Genomic DNA, 12336 nt, shown 5'->3' on the forward strand with positions numbered 1-12336 from the left:
TATTTATTAAATATTTATCTTTATTTATCTATTATATATATATATTTATATATACATCGTCGTCTAGTATCCACAACACAAGCCTTATTGATCTTACTGTGGGACTAGATCTATTTGTGTATGATGTCCTTTAATATTTATTTATTTACTTATACTAACATAACACGAAAATATAACTAAAATAAGCATTTCATTTTACGGGTAAGTATTTTTCTATTAGGTTTACGCAAAGTTGTCACATGGACCCGGTATTTTATACGATTTAGCAAGGCTCGGGAACCGGTTAAATTTCTAAACCGTTATCATGTACTTGGCGCAAAACCTTTTAATTTTGGTTTCGCTCGTAAAACCGTTACTTCTAAACCGGGATTTATAAGTGCAGTTCTTGTAAATTAACCGGTTTAAAGCAATAAAAACTAGATTCTTCCTAATATGTCGATGTCTATATTTACGTGGCATACCAACAGCCCGGCCGGCCGTTTCGTCGCTCGTCGAATAAACCGGTTTATTTTGGTTACAATACAATAAAGTTCTTAAAACGTTCGCGTTCTTGTAAAAGTTCAGAGGAAAACCGATATACTTAAACCGATATTTACCGGTATTTTATAAACCGGTTCCGAGCCTTGTGATTTAGCCATACAGCTTCTATGTAGTGCTACAATAACCAGCCCTATTCAGTGTTACAGAACAACACAACAATGGTTGCCGTAACGGCGCTTGTGCCTAGGTACTATTTTTCCTTTCAGCCCACTTAGGTAATCCGTGAAACAATGGTAATGTGTTTAAGCCCTAAAACACTTGGACTATGACTACTATTTCAAAGAAACAAACGCCGTCATGCGAACTAGTTGGCTCTGAAAATAAATATTCTAATAAAAAGGAAAATAATTAATTTTAATATTAAATCGTATCGGAAACGTCAATATGAAAGTGGCAGTGGTATGTACTACACATTAAGTAGTTTTACAAGTATAATTAATTAATTACTTAGTTTAAATTTTTTATGGTATTGCTAAGGTAACATTTTGAAACAATGCGGTAATTTTACCTAATCGTAATTTTTTTTTTAATATTTATATTTGGCTCTAGTAGGTACCTAATTCCTTTTTTTGTGTTGACTATCAAATTATTTACATTTCGAATAATATGTATTTTAGTATGCCCAGTTTTTTACTTTTAGAGGTATGTATATATTTATATCATTATCATAATACACGATTAACGATGTAAATAGAAACGCATCTATATCATAGTATTGTGAAAAATTAGATGAGGCAATAGGATTACCTAATCGTGTAGGTAGGCACTTGTTTTTTTAACTGTCACTGAATAATTTATTTGTTTGCAGATATTTATCATTGTTGCCCCTGGCCTGAGCTTGCAGCACCGACACAGTGACAGTGGCAGCAGCGAGATAGATGACTCACGACAGTCCCAAGAATACGACTCCGAACAGTCCCCCTACTCTTATCGCACTGACAAACGCAAACAGAAAACGCGATACGAAGTCCAACCAGGTTCAGCCGAACTGGAATCCTCCAACAAAAAATATATCAAGCACTCTTCAAAACATTCCCGTCGACGTTCCAAAAAGCACACAAAAGATGAAAATTGCGATAGCAATGAGGGCGATCAGCCAGAAACTAACCACGCCGAACAGTCAGGACTGGGTCCTGGAAATTTAGTGTTTGTGCCATACCCTTACCCTTTAGTGGTTCCACCACCAGTACCGGTGGTACCTGACCCAACTACTACTCTCACTGTTTCTACAACTTCCACGGCTCCATCAATAATCCCCGATACTAGGACATTAAATAACCAGAAAATTACAGAAATCGCAGATAAAGAAAGTTATTGGGATCTGCTACGAACCTTAAAACGTAGACAGGAATTGCCTTACGGCAGAAATGATGCTAGGCCTATGAGACGATTTTTATTAGATCGACTGCTTTCGCATGTGAGGAATGTGAAAGATATCAACTCTGTATAGCATAAACTTCAAAATCACAAGAATGAAACATGCCTATAGGAAATAATGTAACTGAGAAGAGAAGCCGCCGTGAAGAAACGATCGAACTGACCTATACATTGCGAATATTAAAAAAAAGATGTTCCGACTAATTTAGCATTACTAGGTACCTAACGTACCGTGCTTTCTGCAGTATTTGTAGAAACTATACACACCAATGAAAGAATTCCTATTACATTTAATACGTTTTATAACTATTCATTGTGTATAATTTGACGTAAGTGTTACCCAATTACCCAAAATACATATCGTTTAAAAACAATATAAAGTAGTAAGTATTCGGTGTAATTCACCATTGCATTTTCTTACTAAATACTGTACATTCTTTAGACATGGATATCGTACCTACTGAAGTAAAATAACGAATTATGAAATTAGATGGTAACCAGCATCATATTTACAATGCCCTAAGAGGTTATTATGTACCTACCGAATAATGTATTATACCGAACCGTTCTTCTGTAATGAACATGATCGCAATAAAATATAAATATGAATATTATCATATGACTGTTCATACCGAACATCACATCTTGCCGAGAGTTACGCATGCAAATTTTACTTACAATGTAGCATTTAAACATTAACTTTTTTAGGTTTTATACTGTGTTTAAGTACTCACTGAAACTAGCCGGGGTTTAAGCGGGCGATCTAGGTTTTCGGTATACTCGTTCATACGACTTGCTTGACAAACTCTCATATTTCGAAAATGTCTTAAGTATTTTCAACGTACTGGCTGTTGATGGACAAAAAACGATGATATATAAGTGATTGCAGAACATACACGTAAACATGTATACCGGATTATACTTGGCATGTAACACATATTTTCAGCAGTATTCGGAATTGAACGGTTAAGGAACGCTGCGCAGTGCCCATTTGAATTTTGTAGATTGGTACATCAATATACAACATAATTACAAGCGGCTTTTAAAGTATCCACAATAGTTACTGATAAGACAATTTCAAATACAGTTCTATGCCTACCGCTTAAACACTTTACACCATTGTTTTCATTTAATGCGAAGTCACTGAAAACACCAAACAAACACACACCACGGAACCATAGACACTTTTAAAACTTTAACCCGTTAATCAGATCGATAAATTAAATCGATATTTATCCTAATTTATGCGACACGGCATATTCAGCGTGGTATGACCTTTCAGAAGCCGGCACGACTGCGCGAGCGACGCACGGGGTCACAAACGATGTATTTTTAGAGTTGAAAGTTCAAAATACGACGGTTCACGCATGTGAGCGCATGTTTCCGGTGATATGTCTTGATTGGATCAGATTGTTTGATAAGGGCTGATTTCAACGATTGCTCAGTGCTCTCTGCGTAGTGAATTTTTTAACTGGTAACTTAATTTAATGATAAATTTCTCGCATCTTTTCGCTAGACCAGATGTATCCATAGCCTGGTTATATATTTTACTATATTAAATACGAAGTATTACATACGACGAAGTATTATATCCGACACGACCGTACAATTACTAATTATTTTTATATGCGGGAAAGTAAGTAATGGGTCTTTTAATTTAATTAGAATATCTTAATCATATAGAGGTAGGCAGAACGAACAAAGCAATCACTGAAACTGAATAACTCCATGGCATATGAAAGACAGATTACTTTTGCTCGTGATTAATTATAGGCGTTTTAACATTTACGTATGGTTTAGCATTCTGGCAAACACCCGAGCCTTAAGCAATTGTATGTTTTTGAAAAGTATTGATATACTAACTAGTTACTTTGCTATATGCATAGGAATTGTGAGTATGCGTAGCAGCACCAGAGTCCCTAGAAAAGTGTTAATTTCAAGTTAAAATTTTGGATATACGCAAGAAGTTGGGAGACCCTCCAACTCGCACGGTTTCTATAGGCTCCTGGCAGAAATATAGGCACCTACCAATGAGTCGGCTGATTATAATCTTAAATATAACTAAGGAGTAGGTGTTTGCTCTAATTTGTATATTATTTCGGTATCGTCTACAGGGCACGGCGGGTCACTCTATTTCGGGTATGTGGAGCGGCAATATTTTATTCAAAATGTTGTATTTGTTACGTCTTATGTGTTGTAAAGTGAAGGCGTTGTTTATTTCTTTGTTTGTTAAGTGACAACACTTACAACTGTCACGAAAGTTGCACAGTTATGCAAATTCAGAATTCAGGAATTCATACGGAATTAATAGAAGGACTTGAGATAAATATCTTCATTCAAGAGAGAAGCGAGAGGTTACCGCGAGGTCCTAGACAAATCGAATAACTAGTCATATGCAGCTATTGCAGATACTCAATCTTCGACAAGTACCTAATTTATTATAAATATCTAACCCAAATATGGATTTTCGTACAGTATGGATTTCTACTTTGTTTGGGAAATCCATAATTATCCATATATTGGATCGATTGATACTTCACTTTTTAATTAATACTTAATTTATCAAAATTAGGAATACTTTCGGCGTTACGATGGTACAATCTTCAAAAGTAACGGATCTGGGTGCATAGCCAACATGCCAATCGTTTACACTCCGTAGCGAACAAAACGCAACTGTCACTGTCGCACTAATATGGAAGAGCGATAGAGTTAGCTCTTCAGTTTAGTAAAAATCCGGGATCGCTCCCCTTGTAAAACCGAAAGTGCTTGAGATTCTGAGTAGAAATTACATAAAAAATACCAAATTTGTAAAAAAGTGTACAGTCGCCATCAGATATATCGGAGCGGCCGAGGTGCTTAAAAATATCTGATCACTCTAACGCCTTGACAATAGAGGCGTGTTCAGAGATTTGTGAGCACCTCGGCCGCTCCGATATATCCGGTGGCGACTGTACCTAATTCAATCGGCCCATATATGTTGCTACCACAATCAATGACGGTTCTCTAGCAGAGTTGATAAATGATTTGGATAGGTGCCTATTTCTAATTTCTCAAACAGGATATGGCGTCATGGTTCCTGGCCGGACTTCGACATATATTAAAGACGTCATTTACGTATATACATACCTAATTAAAAATTCGGAATGGTGAGGAACATTGTCCAAATATGGTATAATTAATAACGTTTATTCGGATTTGATTTGTAATGTTTTACAGTTAATATTTTCCTTACGATGTGGTAAAAAAAATTGTTTCACTCGGGAGCAAAATTTGTGTAACCTTTGTGCCTTGAACGTTGAAACTCTCGCAACACCCTAGATTTCATTTATTACATAGAAAACATAAAGGACGAATTGTACATTCAGCATTTCAAGTTTTCCAGCATAAAGCGGTAGAAACTTTACAGATGTCAGTAAATTTTACAAATCAAAAATACTCTAAATTTTCTCTTAAATGTCCCATGATTGATACCTTTAACATACTATAAGTACTTCAGTATATATTATAATTGTGTCAAAATATGATGCGGGGAATGCTACGGGTAGGATCTTAAGTACCTATGACCTCGAACCGCCTGGCAAGGAGCTTATTATCACTACGTTTTTGGCGCCTGGCTAAATAAAATAGCCAAATCGTTAGACTACAATATAGGCGACTTTTATAGAAGGAAATTAATCGACTTACGCTTATGATAACGAAGTCTCCCATGTTCTATTACTTTGTGTAAACGTCTTCACTGATATTACGACAAAAAAAATCATATCCCTACTTTATTTATGTATGGCAGTCCGCATTATGATACGTAATTTGGCACTAAATAAATCATATATTCGTTAAAAACTCAACAAAATATATTAATCCATTACCAATTTTATTCTGAAATTTACGAATACTACTATGGAAGGTAGAGGTAAGGAATGCAATCTCCATAAGCAGAACGATTGCAAAAGTGTCCAGCTGTCAGCTATAAATAATAGTTCCAAAACTCTCCAGAGTAGCGCTAGAGTATCTAGGCGTTATTGACGAAGAAGTGCGCACTATGATTTGATTTTTTTCAAATATTCTAGGTAGCGCCACCTATTTAAGGTTTTTGACGGACACTTGTTGGTACATGGAGATTGCATTCCTTACCTCTACCTTCCATAAATAGTATTCTGATTCTGACAGTCGAATGGTCAGACCTGACATTTCACATATCTTTCTACAGTGTTCTACAGTCGATCACAGTGCCTAACCTTCATGGAAAGCATACGTAAAATCATGAAGGTTGATTAGGTAATCTACGAGTATAAAGATTGAAATTAGTATGTAAAAAAATATATTTTTTATAGAAGCTTTTGTTGCCGGCTGTACTTTTGTCTCAACAGGCAACTAATATACTCATCGAGATAATTCTAACAAACCCAAACACAATTAGGAGTTCCAATGGCAGCCTCCTGTGTCCATCATCAGGTCAGCTCGATGGTACCAAAATATTGTCACCCAAGTAACATAATACATGTAAAATTTCTACTAGACTATCTAGATTGCTTTGAAACTTTATACTTATATTCGCTGTATTTTTTTAACTATGCTATCTGAAGCTACATAACAAACTAGGACAGGACTAGATATAGGTACCTCATGTCATTGTATGTGCAAAGTGTCATTACAATCCAAAACGTAGTTTTAAAATGAGAATGAAATTCCGTTTGGATGGGAAGGTTATTTGGCCGAGCTTGCTGCGGACTATAAATCAAACACTGTATGTCCGTTTTTAGGGTTCCGTACCCAAAGGGTAAAACGCGACCCTATTACTAAGACTCCGCTGTCCGTCCGTCCGTCTGTCACCAGGCTGTATCTCATGAACCGTGATAGCTAGACATTTAAAATTTTCACAGATGATGTATTTCTGTTGCCGCTATAACAACAAATATTTAAAAGTACGGAACCCTCGGTGGGCGAGTCCGTTTCATACTTGTTCGATTTTTTTTATGTAATGGTAACTTTTTTCCTCCAAAATGAAAAGTGAGTAACTATGCACTGAATTATTGTCGTTTACATATTAGATATCATATATAGGAACCCTGGCAAACGGGGTATAGTGTCCGTCTAAGCTAACCTTGCACCTATTTCAATATTGAACATACTGTCGAACCGAATGCCGACGTAAGCATGTGATCTTTTAGACGTCCTCGATCATCAAATGATTGAAATGAAACCATTTTCATAACCGTTTTAACAGTCTCATTGTGTTTTACATCTTCGCTGCGACTACTAAGTAAAATAGACGTTTAAAGAAATCGCAATTCGTCGTACCAAGTCGTACTTTATTAGGCAAAGAGAATTTAGTATAGAGGTGTATTGTAAAAGTAATTTACAGTACATATGATGCTACTTTCCCGCACGCGTGCGGGAATGAGCACTTTCCATGCATATGTCGAAACTTTAAAGAGCCATATGTACTGTAAAACGTTGTACGATACACGTGCGATTAGGTAATTTGCAACTCGTGTCGATTTAAAACACTCCCTTCGGTCGTGTTTTAATTTATCACCACTCGTTACGAATCTCCTATTATCTGCACTTGTATCGTAAATAACTATTTTGTAGTCCTTTAAATTTACTGCCATCTTTCGACACAGGACTAAAACTCCTAGAATGACATATGGCTATTCGACCCATGTTCTTTCACTGATATGTGTTAAATATCAAACGGTGTCGCCATCTATTCGAGCATACATTTTTCTTGTGTTTTGGAGGGGTGCTTTTTCTTAAACTTTATTTATCTTATACGGAGTTACTTATATGTCATTTCTATTAGGGTTTAACCCTTTTCCAGGTCGCATCAATTTACTAGTAGCTCTGTGAGCTGTAGACCTCGCGAGCATAGCTGATGGCTCCTCTACACGATGGCCCGGCGTAGGCAAGTCCTAGGGGCGCATTTATGCGTTATAACAGCCAGTGGCGGATTAACCGAACAGCAGAAAAAGCATATGCTAAGGGCCCCGCGCCTAGGGGGGGGCCCGCGCTCCGACCCTGACCATGCGATTTCGGCACACGGAACCGGCCAAGTTCAAGTAGAACTCGCACTCCACGAATCCTGTACTACCACATTTTATTTACAATGTATTTTTTTTAGTATGTCAGTAACAATCAATCGATCAATTCCTGTCTGTTTTTATTTATGACGATACCAAATTTATAGAATTTTTAGGCTTACGCAAAGACCAAGAACAGAGTTTAGCATTAAACCGTAGGTGCAGTGTCTCAAAACTTTTATGCATGGCTAAGCTGCAGGAAACAAGAGCTCGGAAACGAACAAAAGAAGATACTGTGTTTAAAAAGATATTAGTGAAAAGCAGGGAAGGATGATTTATTTATTAATTATTATTTCAAATAACAAATTGCACCTTACAGCTAATGCCTAATATGATCATCTTTGAGCCCGTACTTAGTAGGCCAAAGGACGCGCTCCTCTACGGCATGCCGGGCGCCCAAAATATGCAGAGTTGCTGCAAAGCCCTGATACATATGATCTAGTTGTCAAAATGTTATAAAAAGAAAACAGCGGGGCCCCTATGCAGGGCTTTGCATTCGCATAGGCCGGATGTAAAGTCCTACATAGGGCCCGATACCCAAAGCATACCAGCAAGTCGCACTTTCGAGCAAGAAGTAAGGCCGAGCATCAGGCGAGCCGAGACCACATGGTTCAATTCCAAACTCTGTTCTCCTACAATTCAGTCAATTTCAGCCTTTGCATGGTGGCGCGCCGCGATAGAACGCTCTGGGCCTCCGCCCTTATACGGAGCTCGGCCTACGGCCTCGTTCACACTATGGCATTGGTTTCATTCTAGGCTCTGCTTTCCTGCAGCTTGGCCTTCAGCTTCGCACGGGAAGGCTACGAAATCGGGTGGTCCCGATATTCAGCTAGTGGGGCTCAGCCTTTGGGCTTGTTTTTTGGTTCACTTAGCCATTAGATCCCACTTCTTAGGTCCGACTCACTTTTCACCTATTTTTACAAGCTTTTATTAAACTGATGTTGTTGAACAGTATCCCTACAAACTATTATTTAACTTACAATACTTGTAAGTTGTTTTCAAAATCTGCAAACCATCTGCAAACTATTTTTTTTACCATTTGTCAAAATTTGCCAAAATCGACCACATCTGATCATGAACACCGAAGGTAAGGAGGAAACCTATATAGAAGAAAGGAACTGTGATAAAATAACACAACTTCATCAAAATTAGGCTCTTTTAAAATGACTAAATAAAAAAATATATAATAAATAAATCGGAATTTCTTAAAATAAATAAATAAGGAAAATAATTTGGATTTTAAATGACGTCATATTCCTGTCATCCACATAGACGCGCCCCGCTCTTCTTCCTAATCGCTTATAGTACAAATCTGCCACTTTTTGGCAATGTAGTAGTTATGTCTACTAATTAATGTGTATAGACAGAGTACTATACTAGTAAAAGGGTGCACCCCACACTTGTAGGTACTATAGGCGATTGGGAGGAGGAGTGGGGCGCGTCTTCGTAGATGACACGAACTACAGACAAAAAAAAACATCTCTTGTGTAGAGGCTCCGTTAGTTTTTTTTTATATTTATTATTATTACTATTCAGTCAAAAAAGGCCAAACGGGGTCTATTAGTAAGTATTTTTTACATTACATTACAAGCATAAGGGAGTAACCTTTGCAGCGCTTTGTACGTCTTTTTAGTAAGAAGAGAAGATTTTTGCAATAACCCAAAAGCGACTAAACCGATCATTTTCGGTATAGTTTTTATTAAAAGTATTTATTTATTAAGCTTTTGTTTGACGATTTTTTTCATATTTTTAGGGTCCATGGTTCACATTTTTTGTTTAAATAATAACTTTATAAAAAAAAGGTTTTTGGTGACCGTTATTCGTTTTGAAAGACCTTATCAAACCATACGCCACACTATCATCAAAGCAAAAAAAAAAATCAAATTAAACGCATTTTGTATGGGAGTAGGGTACACCCAATTTTTTTTTATAGTTTTTATTTTACTCGTTCTGTCGCAATGCATGATTTATGTATCCATGCCAAATGACAGCTATCTAGTACTAGCATAGTAGTAGTATATAGCACTTAATATAACGGAGCAAACCCTCTGACAGACGGACATGGCGAAACTACTTATATAAGAGTTTCTAGGACTACGAAACCCTAAAAAATACACTGCATAACATGTTAAAAATTAATCGAGAACGAGTCGAAAAAAATGAAGACATCATAAAAATTTCGTGATGGTACTGAACCCTAGGGGTGCGAGTCCGACTCGCACTTAATCTTTTTTTTTCAAACCAGGGGGCCCCGCGACCTATTGTGCTAAGGGCCCCGCGCCTTCTTAATCCGCCCCTGATAACAGCGGTTCCTAACTTGGGGGTAATTACCCCCGTAGTGGTAAATCTGGTATTTTACGGAGGTAATAAGCTCAATTAAATATAACAGAAATTAGACCTGTAAGAATGTGTGTATGTGTTAGTATTGATATTTATTGGGAGTAGGGGTAAAATCGGGTTCCCTAGTTAGTCATAGGGATGGCAGAACTGACAAGGTTAGGAACCACTGCGTTAGAGGGAGCAAGTGATATTGCTATCTCATTTCACCGCATAGCTGCGTCCCTTAGATTGGCCTACGATGAGCCATCGTGTAGAGGAGCCCTTAAAACTGAATAAATGTATGGCTCCGCTGTTTGGAAGAATTTATAAAAACTAAATTGACAAAAAAAAACATAATTATCGAATAGGATGGTCCAACTTTGTATGTAGTCGAAAGGATTTTATCTTCACATGGCTCCCTTTATAGAACAGTAATCTATGTGCCAAATTTGAACTCATTTGCGAATGATTAGGTGGTCGCTATGATTTTGCGATTTGCAATATCCTCATACAAATAAAAAAATGCAAAGTTACCTAAAACAAAAAAAACGATCGCCATCTTTTTTAGCATATGTACTTATAAATACAATGTAATAAATACAATGAATAAAGAAGCCCTTAAAGACATTTCCAAAGCAGAATTATTGATGGGTCAATTTATTTTCATACTATTTTGTATAGCAGTATTGTTTTATTTATAGCGACCTCTAAATAATGTTAATTGCTCTTAATTTTTTATAGATACTTTTTCGTATATTATAATTTAAAACGCCCGCACGGAAAAGGAATTTTCATTAATTATTAACTAAGAAAACTTTGTACACACGTAAATTTACTGCCATCTTTGGACACATGATTAAAACTTTTGGAACGTTATGGTGCCATCGCTCGAAACGATGCTGTCAAACATTTGGCCTTTAATCTATTAGATGGCGCCACTTTAGGTCTTTAACAATTATAACATATATTAGTAAACGAATAAGGATCAAAAAGATCATCAAGGAAAGGAAAGTCAAATGGCGTTCTACAAATTTTTATCATGTGTCGAAAGATATAGCAGCAATTTTACTGTAGCAACAAAATTTTGTTTGACAATCCACCTCCATTTCAAATTTTCTTTGCCAACGCCTACAAAATGGGAAGAAAAGAGAAAATACTCCCTTTCCCGTTTCCAAACGCCCACAGTTAGTCGGTCATCCCCTAAATGGTAAAAGTAGAACCACCTCCATCTTCGTCGGCAGAAGAAGGGCCATCAGAGCTTCACTCTGTAGTTTTTTCTCTCTATAGGATTTGGCAATTTAATCCACTAAAACATCATTTTGCTACATCGAATACTTTAGCTAAAATATCAACAGAAGATATATAATGTGTTCCTGCAAATTTGTGCCCTGAATTTTTGTAGACAAGATTATAGCAAGCATCGCTGGCTCTTAGTAATCTATATGCACCTAAATTTTCTAAAAGAATGCCACGAACCGTACCAAAACTTTCTGCGGCGACTGCACGCAGGAAATATGTTAGAAAACCGTTTTCCTCTTTTAGCTATGATATATATTTTTTATTTATTAAAGCAATATAACATACATTTACGTTTAAACTTCTATTCCTAATATAATATCAATATTCCAATCACAACTACGTCTCTATAGCAAAGCCAAAGTTGATAAATTAATCCAAATGCAAAAACTGCTCAGATTTTTTTAAAACATGAACCCGTTTTCGCCTACGCTACTGTCCGTCTCCTTGAACTTTAACGGCTGTAAAAAAAGTTCAGACAATAAAACTGAAACGAATACGCTTTGCTCGCGCTTCGTGCTCGCTTGATCAACAATACGAAATTTAAATACAAAAAAATACAAAATGTTACAATTCAGGGAATAGATCCAGGGTCCTCTTCTCTCTCCCTGTTACAAAGCTTAGTCAATAAAAAATAGGAAATTACAGTGCAAAAAAAAAACAAAAAGAATTCATTGTTTGGGATTTGAGCCCGGAACCTCATGATTGTAAAGCTAGTGTATTC

General features: G+C 36.6%; 1 protein-coding gene across 2 annotated transcripts; it reads left to right on the forward strand.

Annotated features, from left to right (window-relative positions):
- The first annotated feature begins 393 nt into the window (after window positions 1-393).
- On the forward strand, window positions 394-2226 carry LOC133524399 (uncharacterized). Of its 2 annotated transcripts, none has more exons than XM_061860384.1 (2): window positions 394-939; window positions 1349-2226. In XM_061860384.1, exons 1-2 carry the CDS (start codon window positions 925-927, stop codon window positions 1988-1990), a joined length of 657 nt encoding a protein of 218 aa, XP_061716368.1. In that variant the 5' UTR covers window positions 394-924; the 3' UTR covers window positions 1991-2226. The 2 variants fall into 2 exon arrangements, with proteins under 2 accessions (XP_061716368.1, XP_061716367.1); XM_061860383.1 differs by lacking the exon at window positions 394-939 and adding an exon at window positions 1112-1182.
- Window positions 2227-12336: the final 10110 nt, after the last annotated feature.

The sequence above is a fragment of the Cydia pomonella genome, chromosome 13, assembly GCF_033807575.1.
Source record: "Cydia pomonella isolate Wapato2018A chromosome 13, ilCydPomo1, whole genome shotgun sequence".
Lineage (NCBI taxonomy): Eukaryota > Metazoa > Arthropoda > Insecta > Lepidoptera > Tortricidae > Cydia > Cydia pomonella.

Excerpts from the sequence above, each read along its gene's own strand:
- LOC133524399 (XM_061860383.1), top strand. The coding sequence starts at position 1,147 with ATGTATTTTAGTATGCCCAGTTTTTTACTTTTAGAG. Across the intron at positions 1,183-1,348 it reads CCAGTTTTTTACTTTTAGAG|ATATTTATCATTGTTGCCCC; the intron begins GTATGTATATAT and ends ATTTGTTTGCAG.